Genomic DNA, 18,297 nt, shown 5'->3' on the forward strand with positions numbered 1-18,297 from the left:
GCGGAAATATATGTGAAACTATAGGAGAAATGGAAATGTAAGACAGCTCATCGTGACCAACATTGTTTTATTTTTCAACACCCGTTTTCAAGTAGGTTAATTTCTGAAAAGGCCCATGTCGCAACTAAAATTTGATAAGTCCAGTGAATAGAAACATCCTTAGTGGAAACGACATTGGACGGTGATAACTTTAAAAGAGATTGTGTTTTTTCGGTGACACATTTCGGTTTTGAGGCGACGTACGGTGTATAAGTCGCTGATGCATTGATTTACTTGTAAGACTCAAGCAGTGGCCACACGTTGCCTAGAATCTAGTTTTCAGTCGCGTATAACTGTGTCAGAAATATGTCTTAAATGTGCAGTCGGAAATATGTCTTAAATATGCAGTCGGCTGTGCGCTTAATTTGGGCACAACGCATTCAAAATACGGTACTGTTGCGTAATAAATCAATTGTAACTGCGCAATATTACAGTAGTTGACACAGATAGCATAACACGCACATTAGTTTACCTTCTGGTTAGTCTCATTGTACAGTATTTTCAATACAAAATCATTCAGCAAAAACTGTGTGCTGTAGTACTGTGAAATACACGCAGCATATACGGGTGAAATAGTACTTTTCGATATCCAACCAACGTAACTAACTGCCGAACTGTCAAGGATGCGTCTTTACTGTTTCTTTACTTTAGTGAGCATAATTTCACTTTTTCTGCTAAACTTCCCTATACCACTCTGTATCACATGGTGCACGCAATTGTACCAATTAAAAGCGACTATGATGCCGTCACGGCCGTGTATAAGGTCATTGTTGATGTTACTGCATAGATCGTCATTGTTTCACTGTAATCTTTCACCTAGTCTTAAAATGAATGAAGTACTGTTTATTGTGACACATCCTAACGATAGGAATTGCGACCATGTGTCCGAATTAAGCGGATAATTGATTTAGGTGCAATTTTTTTTTATCCGTTACTGGACGTTTCAGCCGAATAAAGCGGTTGTCCGAGTTATCCGGTGTCCAAATTAAGTGGGGTCGACGGTATGTGTTTTGTTTAAGTTTCCAGCTATTGTAAGAGGCAATTAGAGATTTGATTATAATGCAGATGATTGTCTCTAGTCTGATTAGCGTCTCGAAGTCGGGCGATTTGTTCATTATTCCCATTTTCTGTCCTTTATCAGAATTACAGCGCTATAAATAGACTTTCCATTTATAGTCCGCCGCGACTATATTTAGCTTTCATTTCGACCAAAATTAGAGTCAGATGTATACCGAAGAATGTTATATCAAATATTTCTAACAATGCTCCGTACCTCTTTCGGTATAGCGTCTATTATGTCATGTCAGGGTGCGATGGCGCAATTTGTGGCGCATGTGGCCTTTGGTCTAATTCCATACGATCGCATGAATCGTATGATATAGCTACATTATGATCAAGTCACATACATGTTGGAGATTATGACCTGAAATTCTGCGTTTTAGTCACACATCACTGATGAAAATAAGGCTATGCGTCTATTGATAGGTAGGAAACACTGACTTCATAGGATATACACCTAAAATAGCTTTCACCAAATGTAGTACATGTTACTAATTTTTACATCCGGCGAAGTCGCTAGAATTCGCGCATGTTTTGGCTAGCGAGAACTGGTGTAGTCCCTAGTTCGATAATGAAGTTCTTAAAAATCTTAATTTTGGTCCGATTGGGTTTCACTTATTCACGACGCCATTGATTTCTAAAATTCATTATTGCATAAGTGTGGTCATGAGGTTGCATTCTTTTTAGGGATGCATTTCTATCTGATGCGTCACATATAGATCTCAATACGTACTGCACATGAAGTTTCGTATTTTGACTCTTATTTAGACTGTTGCAAGCGCGTGACAAATTCAGTAGGGATTATTCGAATATTTATAGTAGCATTGGTTGGTTTTAGTAGTTTTTTGCGTTGTTTATAGTACTGCGATAAGGTTATAGCCTGGCGGGTATGCCGCGAACAAATCAAATGCATAGTATGCCGCGCCACGAGTAACTAACCAGAAAACGAGAGACCGGCATATTGAATGACTTCATTCAGATCACTGAAGCGTGTCTCGATCTGAGAGAATCAGTTCATTCATTAGAAGTCGGTATCTGCGTTGCCCAGATCACTGTGTGTAGCGTCTTCGCTTGTGCGGAGCTAACCTTTGGAAGCTTCGGTTACTCTTATTTATTTGCCTATTTATTGAAAGTTACTGTAGAAAAACTATTTATGAAGTTAGCGAGACCAAAATACAAAAGATTGGAGAATATGGTTCAAACGTGCGGATGCAAGGTGAGCATAAGCGTAGAGGCTGTACTCATTTACGAGTCGCGCAAATCAATTAGCAAGTTAATGACTCTGCGAATAAGTCAATCTTGATGCTGTGCTAAAGGTGTACTGCATGTAAAATTACTTCTTCAGTGAACGACGGAAGGCGATAAATTCTTTTTAGCGGCATACATTATAGCCAGCGTCTTGTATGCGATTATGTTGACACTATACAATGTGTATTGTTTAGACTCGTATAACATTGCAACGTTATCGTTAGATGTCGGCTTAGGCTTTTTAAATAACTAGGTCACTCTCTCTTAGGCCCGTTGAAGTATTTTTGTATGCGGAGAGAATCTTTGGAGTTATAGAACTTCACAGCATACAATTTGGTAGTATATTCATATTGAAATAAAACTGATACTCGTTAGCAACTCGTAGATAATTAAAAAGAACATTGTATGTCAACAATCGTATCACCAAATATTTTAGTATTTCTTGTACGTAATGCACATGTTAGAAGAACCAGATAGTTCGCTGCCTGCACTATGTAGTCTATACAGGGTATGATGTATTGTTACTACCGCTGTAAGTACATGAGTTATTTTGTTGTGATGTTGCGATACTGCTTTTCTCACATCCACAGTATACTCACGCATGCGTCAAACGATATCTATAGGCAAAGGAGATTACGATGCGACACGCTATATCTTCGGATTTCGTATATTGTGGGGGTTTGATCGAAATAATACTTTCTCCTGAGATGATTTTGAATTTGTAGGCGGCGATTAGTATTGTACGCTAAACGAGTGTTCAAATATTACGAAACGCGGTATTCATTCGTTTCGCCGTTGTCTTAACCTTAAGCTATTGTTTCCGAGTTATCATAGGCCAGGCCTAACCTTTATCGCCGGAACAATGTGAAGTCTATGGGTACATCATCTGCTGTCCGAAGTCCAAACTCGTATGGTTAAATCTGTCTTCAACATTCAGAGTAATATTTATTGACCTCTGTGTGGGAGAATGAACTCCGTTTTGGTACAATATCTTGGAGTCGGCATTGTATATTCAAATTTCATCACCGAAAATTCCCTCGCCGAAAATTGTAGACAGTGTCTAGATTTGGTTTTTCTAAAAGGAAATAAACGCAACTGATTCTCCTCTAAGCGGTCGAAGATTGGCCGCGGCGTACCGTAAGTGCGAAATTGGGTTATTACGCGTCTTTAGAGTTGAGGTAATGATCGGTTGCCAGCTGATTTCTACCATAAAACAATGAACTCGCTGTTTTAATGATACGGCCGTGTTGATTTTACGTTTGCACACAATTATTCAACGTCTGGTGCACGGGCTGTTGGAAATCGTCATTGATAAATTCGTCACCATCCATCACATAAAGCAACTTATATCAGATCAACACAGCACTGCATTTCAGATAATGTATATACTTCCCGCTGTGACATAAATTGTAGAAGCACAGCATTTCAGATACTGTATATACTTCCCGCTATGATGTAAATTGTAAAGTGTAACGGATACGCGTGTGTATTTTTAAACTGTATCGCTGTGTTAACGTCACGCTGACGTTTTTCCTTTATGTCAATGGGCTAGATAGCAGCGATACTCTGTCGTCTGAATTGGTTTCAATCAAAGCCGGTTACTGCTTGGTAGCAAGCGAAATCAGTACGCAGCTAGCCGACAATGTCACATTTGCTTTACGAATAACGTAAAATTTGCATGCTATTTCCACCCATGGTCTTCGCCTTCGAAAACACTTTCGGGTATGTTTTTAAAATCGGAATGGCGATGGTTATATTGTTGCTGGCGCGTAGCGCAACTAACTGGTCAAAATCAGCCGGCTGTCACACATCAGGAGTATTTTTAGACGTTCTTTGTTATTTTACGCGAGGTGTTATCATTCTTCTCCTTGTGTGTAAACCCAAGGGTCGATTATGCACCAGACAAAGATTCCACGTACTGTTTTTGTCTTGGTATCGTATGAAGCGCATCTCTCTTTTGAAGGTTGCACGGTCCATGTCCAAAATTCACCGCGTTATATAATTACGATGCGATGCAACTTACCGGGGCCCTTTTTTATTCGTGTCATGTTTTCCAGAATATAAAAGACGACGGAACACATTCTTGGCGAATGAAACACTTCACTTCGCCCGCCTATTGCAACTACTGTCTCAACATGCTCGTGGGCGTCGGGAAACAAGGCCTGTGTTGCACTTGTAAGTAGTCTCGCATCGGATGCGAGTAATGCGTGTTTAAATTAGGGTAGGCTGTTCAGTGCTCCCACCAGAGTTGTGGACCCCTAGAAAATTTTAACCTTTCTTAAATTAGATTATAATTATAGCTATACATCTTTTTCTAAATTATACTAGAATTTGAATTATACCCAGGTTTTTCTAATGAGATTAAAATTATAATTAATTAATTCGCGAAAACGTGGGAATTGAATCAAGTTCATATCAAACCAGAGCTCATTCCCATATGCATGAGCGTGGCGAATATCTCTACACGTACAGCAAGCTTGTCTCGTTTTGCACTATACAGTTCTCCTCTAGCGTTTTCAGAAAAAAACAGAAATTAAATTAGAATTAAAATTAGAGCGTGGAAGCATTTCACAAATTAGATTAGTATTATAGCAAAGAAACACTTCACAAGTTACATTAGAATTAGATTACCCGCATTTCGCTCTAGGGTTATCTAGTTGTCCAAGTCTTGTTCACACTACTGTGGCCCATGTGATGCTACTTCTTGAACGTGTTGTTATCGAGTCTTGTGACGTCACAACCCGCAACAGCGTAAACAGGGATTTTACAGTCGGATTATTCTGATAACAACTACACCCCATGAATTATTGATTTTGCCTTGAAATACCTGACCGCGGGTGACTAATAAGGTTATTCCAACATGCAGTCTCGAGATTTCGTTATTTTGCTTTCAAGTGTCGTAAATCCGCTGGATTCGGTATTCTAACGCAGGTTTGTGCACCGTTTTAGCACTATAATTCCATCCCTCAAAGTATCCCGATATGGAGATCAATAGCATGCTGTCTTAGTAATGTAATCCATCTTATTAGTTCATGATCCATCCGATTTTAGAATGCCAATCTACTTAGACGGGTCGATATGTTCTTAAAATATAGAATCATGAATGATACAGTCTTTTAATGCAGAGTTGAAGTGCTGTAAGTAGTTGAACTCGTTATATCATGCTGGATTTCAGTCACGTAAGCTCGCACTTGCATACAATTCTGGCTATGGTATCAGAAACAGCCTTCCTCGTGTCATGCTTTCATATTTTACTAGCTACTAGTGCGACGATCGGAATAAGTTAACGGATATATCATACCCGGTTTTCGGCGAAACGGCTGATTCAGCCAGCGTATATTATCCGATTATCATGTATCTCTTGCGTTGTGTTTCAGTCTGTAAATATGCGGCCCACGAGAGATGCGTCAACCAAGTTCCTTCGACGTGTATCAACACTTACGTTAAATCGACGCGCGAAGCCACGGTAGGAATAGGCTGCAGTGTTTTCTCGGTAGTGGGTTAATTTTTTTTTATTGCCTTTTTTCAGAAATTGAACCACTTTTGGGTGGAGGGCAACAACGCGGGGCCTTGCGACAAATGCAAGAAGCCTATTAAATGTTATCAAGGTTTAACTGGAACTCACTGTAAATGGTGTCAAGCCACGGTTAGTATGTGCTAAAATCTGAATGATTTGTGTGTATCTCGATGCGAGTTTTCTTAATATTTCCGCCATTGACAACTATTCTCCATATTTTGTTTGTCAGCTTTCCAATCCGGATATCAGCACCATTACAATTATATCGCACCTAATACGGATTAACTGTTAATCTTCTGCGTCAATTCAGATCTGTGTGCAATCAGGCCCTGGTGCAATTTTGCCAAATAAATCTTTAGATAAATGGTCAGCGCACAGAGGTGATTACTGATCAGTAAAGAAGTACTTCTACTTTTAGGGGTATTCAAGTAGATTTTGTCTGCCTGTGCTCCTTTCTCGAGTGGTTTTGGTTTTAACTATATCTATTTCTACCAGTAACAACGAACTTTGCCCGCCTCTGTTAGAGCAAGATGTTGTTTGACGTCACAGTTTCCCTGCATTCACATGACCTTTTTTGTTTGTTCTTATCCTTGTCGATACAATTTCGCCGAGCCTCTAACTATGAGCGCACAATTCGCGCTGTGACGCGCGCGAGTGTGTTCGTTCTGTTGCAATATCCTACCGAACTCTTTCTGACAATGCGTGAACTTTGTCAATGCCTAGGATTCTTGTTCTGTCCTCGATGCGTGTTTTCGCAAGACGGCCTGCATTCAATGTAGAACAAGAAAGGGGTCGGCGTTTATTAGAGTATGGATGTTATACAATAGCCAGATTGACATCAAAGCCAACGCGTGTGTAGCAAATCTTTACTATGCAGTTGCAAAATCATTATAAGGCTTACATTGTAAATACATGGGTAGAAAGTAGGCGCGGTTTCTAGAGCTTCTCTGAGGTACAGAACTTCAATACACAATCGAATAATATATTCATATTGAAATAAACCCGAATATTTTCGGCTGACACTAGTCATGGCCTCATGGGTAATCGTCAGCCACTAGTAGGAAAAAAACATTGTATATCAACAATCGCGTCACCAGCAGTGTAGTTTCAAAATTTTCACAATGGAGCATGGCATAAAACGGACTGTCGACACTTTCTGGTTCCAAATTCTGCTTTCACACCATTTCCGATGGGTTCAAATGAGTTGAATGCGTATAAATGCATCAAATTCATCATAGCGGAGACATATCACAGGGTGAGCTGGGTTCTATTTGCGTCGTCTTGTGGTGATAATCGAAAACAGAAACCACTCTGACCCTGTAATAAATCTACATTGATAAATCTACATAAGAACTGGTGTATAAGGCTCGTCTTCACGCATTGTAACGAGCGTGAAAGCTAGATTTTGGGCCAGAAAGTGCAGTTCACCTGATTTGCACTCTATAGTACGGTGGAAATCGGAGAAATACACGATTTTCGTTTACTGCACTGTATAAAAGTAGTGGTATTTCGGATATCTTTTCATTGCATGACGCTTTTGATCGGCTTGGTTTACAACAACATACATTTATTACCGAACAATCGTAGTCTGGCTATCCGCATATTGTGTTACCGCTTGTGCAATGTACATGTATAGTACGGTCAGTTCGTAGGATATCACGAAGTGATTTACTTCCGATTTCCGTTGCAGTATCACAACAAATGTGCGTCACACATTCCGCCAGAATGCGATCTCGGAAAGATGAGACCGCACACGCTACCGCCGACTTGTATATATCCGAGAGTGCTGGTAGGTAGACTTTTTATAGTCGTCGCTTGCTGTTTTGCTGATTCGGCCGCCATATTTATAACTTGATGGCTTGTATATTATCTGATGACGCCGGCTGGGAGCTTGTTAACATGCTGGTTACAATGTCAGCGGCGTGGCTGTTTATTGGCGTTTGTGGTGATGAATTTGAACACCAGACTTCATGGATTTTATGCACTTAGTTGTGCAAAGCTTGGCCTTATATCATTCTAGAATCTAGACCTCCTGTGTGCTCTGAGACACTGGAACGACTCGGCAAAATCATTTTCTTCGCGAATTACTGTTAAAAATAACTCCGTAATGGAGACGTATTAATCCAGATGGCATTGTGATACCGTTTATAGCACGGGTAAATACCAGCGAGGCCTGTCAATAGAATGTATTGTGCTGAAAATTCGTTGATATTTGAGTTGATGATGCGCTTGGTATATGGAGGCGAGGCCATGTTGCCGTAACTACGCTTTTTCACGCGTCAAACTTCTAATCCTGGATATTATTTAGTATTTACGTTACATAGACTTAAATCCGACACGCAATTGCTGTATTTATGTCACTGCTCGGAACTTTTGTTCGTAAAACGTTGCCTTTCCTTCGAAGGTGTCGGTTTAATTATACCCGACCTGCTAGTGTGAAAATAATTGAAACAAGGCATTGATTTACAACACGATCCGTTTTCTGAACTTTAGAATCTAAATAACATTGAATTTGACTGTTTTCTACTTCTAAATCCTAAAGTAATTCGTATTATATTTCTAACTGCATCGTCATCATGACAATGTGAACGTGGCTTCTCAGTTTTGAAGGAGAGACTTGGATTGACGACGAAATGCGGAAATGTTTGTCAACAACGCAACCGCATTTCGTCACATCAGTCGCGTTAACAAGTGGAACTCTATTTTAGGGTATCTTCTAGTAAAATGTGCTGCGAGGGTCATACCCGTGAGGGTCACATTTGTACCCGTGTATAACGGTCTGTGCAAGGGTGCGAATGCACACCTTTTTATGGCTAGGAGTAAGAGTGTACGTGACTGTACGATTATACAGTGCAATACATATAGGGAGTAGCGTGGCGAGTGCGCTATTAAATGGCTTGTTCTACTTCTCAGGAGCGACACCGGTCTCGCGAGGACAGTTCCAGCGAAGCCGTGGACGAATCAGGTGGGTTGATTACGCGGAACATACCGAAATAGCACAGAATACACGGCCTTTTATTGCGATTAGAAGCACACCGGCGCCGTATTCCAATCTGCGCACACGTATATACACGACACTGCGACACGTATATGCACCGCATACGCAAATGCGTGAATAAAACCGCGGTCTTGCTTTTCTCTTGATTTGTTAGCGCTATCGACCGTGACGTGACGTCATAGTCAGCGTTGTCATCGTCTGTATTACAAACCTGCGTAAGTTTGTAATTCATAGCGTCTCTCGGCGTTTCGTAGCGATACCGCGACAATGCGGCGTGGAAATTTGAACCGGGCGAAAATAGGACTGACTTGTTGCTTTGTGTTTGTGTCTATGAGAAAAACGGAAGCGCTAGCATATATAGCACGCGGAAGGTAATCAAGTAATTATAATGGGACGAGAGATGGGCAGTTGGTTTTGAAACGATTGCGCGCGTCGGGGACAGCAGGATATGACCTTTAATAGTATAATGCACTATGCAATTGATTCTCAAACTTCAAAATATATGTTTCGGACCGGCGAACCTTCAAGAACCGAAATTCACCCAAATTTTATTTCCGACAAATGCGTGCAGCTGAAATGTGATATTGAAAACTGCGGATCATGATGTATTCTTGATACTAGATATTAATACGTGGTTTCGCTTGGATTTTCTGCTAGGCGAAGCTCGCGAAGTCCCGTTAAAGACCGCTAACCTGATTGCCATTGTTCGGTGTCCTTTGGCAGAAATGTGACGCAGCCAAGTGCAGCTTAATTGCACGGTCCGAATTTAACGAAGTTTGTTCAAATGTCCCCGTAGCATTCGCGTATAACTATTCCGAAACGAGTTGCTGGCTACTTTCATACAATTTGTTGGCACACTTGCACCATTGCGACTTGGGAAGGACGCCCAATCGAGCTCTGTATTGCGACAACATACACAAATACGTTCCACGCAAATGCACGCTCCGCGATTTGATACTTTGGTGCACTGGATGATCTCGATTCGTCATGACCGTAAATGCGTCAGATTGTCCACTGTCCATACGTCACCGCTTCCTAATTGCGCCTCTCAAAACCGCGTGGTTTTACGAGTCCCGCGCGCCTAGTTTTATTACCGCTGTATACCGCACTGTTAGCCGACCGCGTTTACGTGAGCAGCCGCTTGCTTGTTGCACGTGTTTTGAAATTGAATGATGTATACATCGAAATAAACACGGATATTTTCGGCTGACACTCGTCGGGGGTAATCGTCAGTAATCTGTACAGAATTGAATATACGATGTTCTTTCCGATTCTCTACTAGTTGCTGACGATTGCCCCTGACGAGTGTCGGCCGTATTTCAATACGAACACACTATCAAATAACATACTGAAGCTCTATCTGCAACTTGAACAGTCTGATCAATTTCTTAATTACTTTTTCGCGCAGGCGCAAAGGTCAACATGAAGAGAATGAACTCGATGAGCCTGGACGGGCAAGGTCTCATTATCAGCCCTCTCGCGGGCACGCAGCCCCTGCTCGTGTTTATCAACCCCAAAAGCGGAGGGAAACAAGGCGTGAGGTGGGTGAGGTCGTGTTGCGAGCTCGACACAACGGTTCGGAGCGTCGTACATGGTCGAACGGCAGTGCCCCCTCATTGTATGATTGAATTTTTTGCCCGTTTTGAACCACGGTATAGATTATTATAGAACGAACACTGATTGCGTCTCGTTTGACAATAGTGGTTTACTAGGAGATGTCGGTACCGAAGTACTATAAGTTTTTCCCAACTTGCTCTACTGAAGTGGTTATGTTTTATACTATATCTTATTAACAGATCTTCAGACTTTTTTACTTTGGATTTTATGAAGTAGTAAGTGGTTTTGCGATAATCCCTTGTCTGTATTATGAGTGAAACTGTCCTGCCTGCTGGGCGATAGAGCCCCGGTACCGCCGTGTCTGTATGTAGTTTCGTAAATTGCACATATTTGATTTTGATCATCATTTCTTTGGCGCTAAAACGCACCCAGCATCTTCGGAAGAGGCAACCTACGATTATCTGATCAACCTAACGGAGGAGTATCTCTGAAACTACTTTTCGTATCATCATTTTCGACTTTTACTGAGAAGTAGTTTCAACATGTCCCGTAAATACTATTTCTACATGTAATTGAGTAGATATGTTCTGCGTTTACTTGAGTCACAACGCCGACTACTTTCACCGCCTCTTGAGTTTGCGCATGCGAGATATACACTCTCGCGTTAGCTCTACTATAACTATGTATCTTCCGCTATCAGATTACTGCGGAAAATGCAGCACCTCCTCAATCCGCGCCAGGTCTACGACTTGACGAAAGGCGGGCCCACGCCCGGCCTCAACTTCTTCCGGGAGCTGAAAAACTTTCGCGTTCTATGCTGCGGCGGCGACGGAACCGTGGGATGGGTCCTGGACTCAATCGGTGGGTAAAGTGCGGGAGTCGAAACGTGGGCGCCGCATGACGGGTACTTGTCAAGACCGAAGCTATAATTCTAATTTATTTGATACTTGCACCCGTTGAAATGGGTGTAAACGCAAAATTGTGTATCACCAATTGCCTTTAGCATAATCGCGGCCTGCGCTATTGGCGGAAATGGTCGAGGTACACGATTCCCGTTTTCGGTGTTGATTTTGTGACAGCTGTCCCCTGGATTTTTGTGTTGAAAGTGTAAAGTTCTGCGAATTTGCATAGAGTATCCGTAGTGACGCGATAAGCTAGGCGCGGCCGCCGCGATTGCACGCGAATTCGTTTTATAGATTTCAACTTGGCGCGGTTGATTTATTGCTCATAAAACCTGAATTGCGTGTATGCAGACAAAAGCGGCATCACGAACCGACCTCCTGTCGCGATATTACCACTCGGAACCGGAAACGACCTCGCCAGATGTCTTCAGTGGGGAGGAGGTACGAATCTGGGCCTAATTCTAATCTAATTTGTGTGAAATATTTCTATGCTCATTCTGCTTTCTGGTTCTGGAACTGTATAATGCGAAACGAGCCAGGCTTGCTGTGTACAGACACTTGCTATTCTCATGTTAGTGAGAATGAACTATTGTTTGATAAGCCGATTAGCCGATGTCCAAGTTATCGGGAATCCAGAAACTCTAATCCTTGTCAAATTTGGAAAGAGCTGTGGAGCTATAATTCTAATTTTAATGGAATTTGGGAAAAAAATCTTTATCTACAGCAGTTTTAATTCTAATACAATTTCGAAAAAGTCTGAATCTAATCTCGCTGATATGGCCTGCAGGTTACGAGGGCGGCAGCGTGATGAAATGCCTGCAGCAGATCGAGGCCAGCCAGACCGTGATGATGGACCGGTGGAATCTCCGGGTCGATCCGACTCCGGACACGGAGGAGAAGGGAGATCCGGTTCCGTTGAACATCATGAACAATTACTTCTCCATCGGCGTGGTGCGTATTCGCTGTACACAAAGCTCGGCTGGTTTAGCTCTATACAGCTATCTTGTAGCATTTTCAGGAAAACGAGAAATTAGATTAGAATTAAAATTAGAGCATTGAAAAATTTCGCAAATTAGATTAGAATTACATCATCGGCATTTCGCTCTTAACTGATGTAACTAGCCAACGAGAATTGTTCAATTGTCGAAGTCGTGGTGAAATGGGCTCGATACGCACCAACTCTTATTGAGATACATCACATGGTGAGAGTGGGTTCTGTATTCGCGTGCCACCCCAAGCCAAGAAGTTCAAAAGGTTATAAACGTAAATTTTATTTGTATTTCGCGGCATTGATTTTACGCTCGCTGATCGCCGAGGGTTTACGTTCGCGTTAGTTCCGCCGCGGTCGGCGTTCCCGAGAAAATATTTGATTTGCGGAGGGTATTTTTAGACGGGCGGTGATTAAAATTTGATTTCGAGAGTAATTTCGTTTCACGCCGCGGATATTGAGTGCCCGGTGACGCGTTTGATGTTAGTCACGGCGCTAATGCTTATCGAGTGGATGCTTAGCGTCGTATTAAAACAGGATGTTGTTGCGGCCATTTTTGAACGTATCGTTTTTAAATTAAATATACAAGCCGTGAAAATCTAAACGATGTTCGGGACAGTTGATGACGCGTTAGTCATCGATTTTTCTTCCAAGAAAATATTTGAGAGCTTCTTGGAGGTACAGAATTCAATATACAATTGAAGAATATATTCATACTGAAATAAACTCTGATATTTTCGGCTGGCGCTCATCAGGGATAATCGCCAGCAACTGGTGCAGAATTGGAAAGAACATTGTATATCAACAATCGTATCACTAAACACAATATTTTTGTCTGACAGTTTTCAGCGGCTAATAGAGACTTGTTGATATACAACGTTCTTTCCCATTCTCTACTATGGTAGCTGACGATAGAAAATCCCTGGCGAGTGTCAGATGACAATATTCGGGTGTATTTCAATATGAATATGTTATTCAATTGTGTATACAAATGTCGGGGGCACGAACTTAAATGTACATAATGAACATTACGCAGTGAATATCTTGTTAAAATGTATGTTTTTCTTCGCGCTGACCGCCTGTTTTCATTAAGGACGCGATGATCTGCCGGAAATTTCACGTTATGCGGGAAAAGCACCCTGAAAAGTTCAACAGCCGAATGAAGAACAAGCTCTGGTATTTCGAGTTCGGCACGTCCGAGACGTTCGCCGCCTCCTGCAAAAAGCTTCACGAAAGCCTCAAGATCAAGGTAATGGTTTCGCGATTCTTATAATTCATCGACAGAGGTCAAATTATTGTCGCTCGACAACTAATTACGAAACTATTTCAGGTCGACGGGAAAGAAATCGACCTCCAAAACGGGCAGAGATTTCAGGGCATCGCGGTGCTCAACATTCCGAGCGTGTACGGCGGCACGAATCTCTGGGGCACGACCAAGAAGCGTAAGAAGAAGCTTGCCCTTCCCGCCTCGGGTTCAAACAAAGAAGAGTTTGATATCAAGTACGCCGGGCAAGGTATGGTGATGTCTTCGGTTGCATTCAATATACATTTCCAGACAGGGATAATACGTTAGGTTTGTTGTTGTTAGGTTTGTTGAGACACTTGGACGGGGTTATGTAAATCTGCATCGCGACTTGGAATTTTAAATGCGCTATAAGCGAAAATCGTAATTTCACACCCATTTCGATTGGTGTAAATCAATAACCAACAGTTAATTGTCGTAAGCACGAGAATGCCGAATGTCTGTACAGCAAGCTTGGCTCGTTTGGCACTATACAATTCTCCTGTATCATTTTCAGGAAAACGAGAATTAGATTGGAAATGAGACTAGAGTATAGAAATATTTCACAAATTAGATTAGAATTAGATTACCATCGTTTAGATTTAATTAGTCTAATTATTCAACTAAAATTATCTAAAGTTGTCTGAGTCTGGCGTGATGGCTATTCGGCGAAACATTCATTTCGTTATTGGTTGCAGAAGAATGATTATCAAATACCTCGTGGGTGTCGGCTCGGTTTCATTTGTATTTGTATTTGAATAAACACCGCCCGACGCTATTTATATCGCCTGTGACGTGTGCTGCTGCAACAGAATTTCCATTTACCACCAGCAGCGTTGTTTATTCGACATCCGGTTATTGTGAACATAACCCATACGACGTCTCGCGAGTTGATTCGTGTAAATCCAACGCAAGTACAGCGCTTTCCATACCCGTAACGTTTTCTTCGCGAACTCGACCGGCTATTCGATAATATTGATAGTTTGGTTAAAAAGCTCCTGCGTGCCAAATTCGGTTCAATTCCAAAAGAATAGTATTCAAGGTGTGAAAGTCTAAAATTCTCAATTGGCAACTACCCACCGTAAATACTATTATTTAAAATCCAAAATTTTGAACGCCATTAACTTCGGTTCTACCCGAGTATAGCCTAGCTTCTAGACGCTGGAATTGAGCCAAATTTGGTGTGCAGCGCTTTTTAGCCAACCTAACAATTCTGTCAAATACCCGGATAACTTTAAAGAAATAAGATATTTGTGAACAATGCTAATATACAGTATTGACATTTTAATAATATGCGTAATCGTCAATCCGTGTTTATATTATAATCGACCGTTGTTTTCCAGGCATGGGCGATAAGTTTTTGGAAGTGGTCGGAGTGGTTGGCGCCATGGAGGTGGGCCAGATTATGGCCGGTCTGAGAGCCGGCAACCGACTCGCGCAGGGACAGGTCATCGAAATCAGGTAGGTTTCGTTTATCTCTGTGGAATAGTCTAATCACACACAGTACAAGCTACCGTTATATAAATGTGTATTTCACGATATAGCGTAAGGTGTAGCCTAAATCAGGGGAACTTCAATTTCTAGTAAATGGAGACCTCTACTTACTTACCAACTTGTATTTACATCTGATTGCCTCTTTTCCTGGTCAGCCGCGATAGTATTCTGATTGGTTTGTTATTCTGCAGTACGACGAAGCTGTTTCCGATGCAAGTCGACGGCGAGCCGTGGATGCAAGTTCCTTGCAAGGTGATTGTTTTGCATATTTGGTGATGCGATTGTTGATATACAATGTTCTTTCCTATTCTTTACTAGTTGCTGACGAGCGTCGGCCGATAATATTCAGACTTATCTCAAAATGAATATACCATTCCATTGTATGTTGAAGTTCTGTACCTCCGAAAAGCTCTTCAAAGTTCTTTATAACGCAACGGCCGATGCGTGGCCTGATAAATATTTAATAAATATCCGACTCTATCGGATTTATACTTTTGCGCGTAAGCCAACCAAGGCGATTGAAACGGCTGCTCAAATCGATGGCGAACTAAATAAGGAAAACCAGCTACAAAATCTCGCCACCTGCTCCGTCTCTTGAGGCGCAGGGGCGTTAATCCCCGTTGAAAGCGCACTCATCTTCCTTGATGAGTTTGATAAGGCGCATACCTTAGATATGACCAAACCCGGTCGCATTGACTTCCAGTAATTGTGTACTGGTTGTCGGAGTTTCATAATTTTTGATGACCTTGCGTGCGAACCGGACTTGTGTAATGTAAACTGCTGGACTTTTAAAATTCGCAACTACAACTAGAGCTGTGAACTTCTCGCACATTTTACAATGTGCAACTTTAACTCCTCACTGCTCAAAAGTTGCAGCTACAACTAGTACTACTCCCTTTTCAAAAGTCGGAACTATGGAACTAAAACTACTCGCTTTTGAAAATCTGCAACTAGAACTAGAACTACTAACTTTTCAAATGTTGTTACCAGAACTAGAACTAGAACTACTCGGTTTTCAAAAGTAGCAACTAGAACTACCCACTTTTAAAAAGTCGTAACTGAAACTAGAACTACTCACTTATAAACTGCGCAACTAGTACCTGAACTAAAACTTTTGAAAATCCGCAACTAGAACTATACTAATAAACCGATAGTTAGCTGAATGCAGGGTTGTAACCAAGTCACAAGGTTCCGAGTCACAAGTCAATATCACTTTTATTGTTTTGACTCGAGTCAAATCGAGTCATTTTCAATTCACCCTCGAGTCAAGTCCGAGTCCAAGTCATTGAGCTGAGGGTCGCATGTATATTATTATAATTTTCCTCACTTTTAGCAGTTTCTGGTCGCATTTTCAAGTACCAGTACTAATCGGGCGAAATCAAAGTGGGGTGGTTACTTCACAATTCTTCGAAATTACGATGAAATGTCGGTCTTAGCCGTCTCAGTCTCGAGTCAATGACTTGGTTCGAGTCATGCGCAATGACTCGAGTCCAAGTCGAGTCAATAGACAGATTGACTCGAGTCGAGTCGAGTCATTTCAGTATTTTTTTAAAATGACTCGAGTCAAGTCGGGTCATCAGGAAATCGTGACTCAATCGGACTCGAGTCGAGTCATGACTCGAGTCATTACAACCCTGGCTGAATGTGAACTAACTAAATTGGTAGTTTGTACATGTACAATGTACATGTATGGTGCGAAGACTGAAATAAACCGCCTTCTCTCTATTTCAGATCGAGATCAACCACAAGAACCAGGTACCCATGCTGATGGCGTCGCCCTCCCAGCATTCTTCAATATGGTCGTGTTTCGGGCGCAATAAGACTGTGTGCGAAGACGCGTGATGTGGCGACACCGCAGTAAATCCTACCGTTTGCACCTCGCCGCGTACAGACACACACGGTGTCTTTTTCGGATAATTCTTCAACGTGTCTTTTTGTGACATTCCCGGTATATTACGTATTTTAGCGCCGTGTAGCAACGCAGCGTGTTTTCGGCGTCCGACACTCGCTTGTTCGACGGAAGCCGCTTGTGGGATGATGTAAACGCGCGTCGCTACGATAACTTTTTACGCCCCGTCAACAGATTTGCGTGTTCTGCTGTTTAGTGTCAACCATGTTGTTTTAAAGTGTTGGTCTGGAACATGAAGCCATGTTTATATGGAATGGTCAAACTGGTTTTGTGAACCTTGAATTTTTGCTCCAATTTTTATTTTCAAGTTTGACTAAGTATTCGATAACTGCATTGGAGCTATACCATTCAAGTTTTGTATCTCCGACTAGCTCTTCAAATCCATTGGCGATGTTTTGTGTGAATATCAAGTTGATGTTTCAAAACTGTCGCATAGTTCATAACATAATATTTCTGTACACCTTCCCCAAATGCTTGTTATGGGTTGTATCGGTATCAGCTTAAAATACGACATGGATCGGGCTCTATCCATCACAACAGTAGGTACGGGGTCGGGCTACGCGGGTGACTCTATATAGTTCGCGGTGGTGTTTTGTTACATCTCACTGACTAAAATAGACACCCAACTTCCCATTGAAATATTTCACAAAGCCACTTTCATCCTATACAGAGGATGGACTTGTGTTTAGCAATTGCCTGCATTTTCGACGGTATTGCGACAATACGATTTTCGGAGTGTTATGTTCTTACGGCGTTCATACGACGCGGAGCGTTCCTGCGTTTTATCTCTCGTGTGTGTTTTTGGTCCTTTTTGAACGATATGCATTTCCGTTTTTGTTCGTGTTTCAATCTATTCTCGTTTTCCTTCCATCCGATTTGTCTATTCGCCCCGAGATTTCCTATATCTTTGCGATCGATCAAAGTTTCTGTTCCGTTGAATTGAGAAGCGAGGATACTATGTTTCTGAATATACTGTACGACTGAGAAGGCTTGGGCAGTTTCGTATGGGTGGGTCTAAGGTAGGGGCAGGCATCTGTTTGATGCTGGCAAGTTAGGGGTGGTGTGTGCGTATGAATACAATCTGTTACCACTGACTTCTGGCAATCATTTGACGGATAATGATCCGGATGTAGGATTGGTGGCTATGTCTATAGAGTGAGATAGTGTAGTCCGTAGTGGTACGCTGGCTGCAACAGTATAGTTTGCTAGTTCGGGTCCCGCCGACTCCAGAACTCCTGCCAAAGTGTTGGAAGTATATCTAAGCTCCTTACCATATGATCCGCGGAGGTGCCGTCTTAAAAAAG

At 41.8% G+C, this 18,297-nt stretch overlaps 1 protein-coding gene across 4 annotated transcripts in view; it reads left to right on the forward strand.

Moving 5' to 3' along the window:
* LOC145433086 (diacylglycerol kinase beta-like) overlaps nucleotides 1-17,980 on the forward strand; it is a 74,332-nt gene extending 56,352 nt beyond the window's left edge. For all 4 annotated transcript variants that reach the window (XM_080310003.1, XM_080310006.1, XM_080310007.1 and 1 more), the window contains 14 exons: nucleotides 4,404-4,521; nucleotides 5,724-5,812; nucleotides 5,876-5,992; nucleotides 7,554-7,652; nucleotides 8,777-8,828; nucleotides 10,270-10,402; nucleotides 11,119-11,279; nucleotides 11,672-11,761; nucleotides 12,108-12,271; nucleotides 13,402-13,557; nucleotides 13,639-13,822; nucleotides 14,934-15,051; nucleotides 15,276-15,336; nucleotides 16,816-17,980. In XM_080310003.1, the coding sequence (XP_080166129.1) occupies nucleotides 4,404-4,521; nucleotides 5,724-5,812; nucleotides 5,876-5,992; nucleotides 7,554-7,652; nucleotides 8,777-8,828; nucleotides 10,270-10,402; nucleotides 11,119-11,279; nucleotides 11,672-11,761; nucleotides 12,108-12,271; nucleotides 13,402-13,557; nucleotides 13,639-13,822; nucleotides 14,934-15,051; nucleotides 15,276-15,336; nucleotides 16,816-16,926 (1,653 nt within the window). In that variant the 3' untranslated portion in view covers nucleotides 16,927-17,980. The remainder of the gene's footprint in view (nucleotides 1-4,403; nucleotides 4,522-5,723; nucleotides 5,813-5,875; nucleotides 5,993-7,553; nucleotides 7,653-8,776; nucleotides 8,829-10,269; nucleotides 10,403-11,118; nucleotides 11,280-11,671; nucleotides 11,762-12,107; nucleotides 12,272-13,401; nucleotides 13,558-13,638; nucleotides 13,823-14,933; nucleotides 15,052-15,275; nucleotides 15,337-16,815) is intronic.
* The last annotated feature ends 317 nt before the right edge of the window (nucleotides 17,981-18,297 follow it).

Source organism: Botryllus schlosseri, chromosome 2, assembly GCF_051294905.1.
Source record: "Botryllus schlosseri isolate E-star chromosome 2, Bs_hap1, whole genome shotgun sequence".
Taxonomy (NCBI): Eukaryota; Metazoa; Chordata; class Ascidiacea; order Stolidobranchia; family Styelidae; genus Botryllus; species Botryllus schlosseri.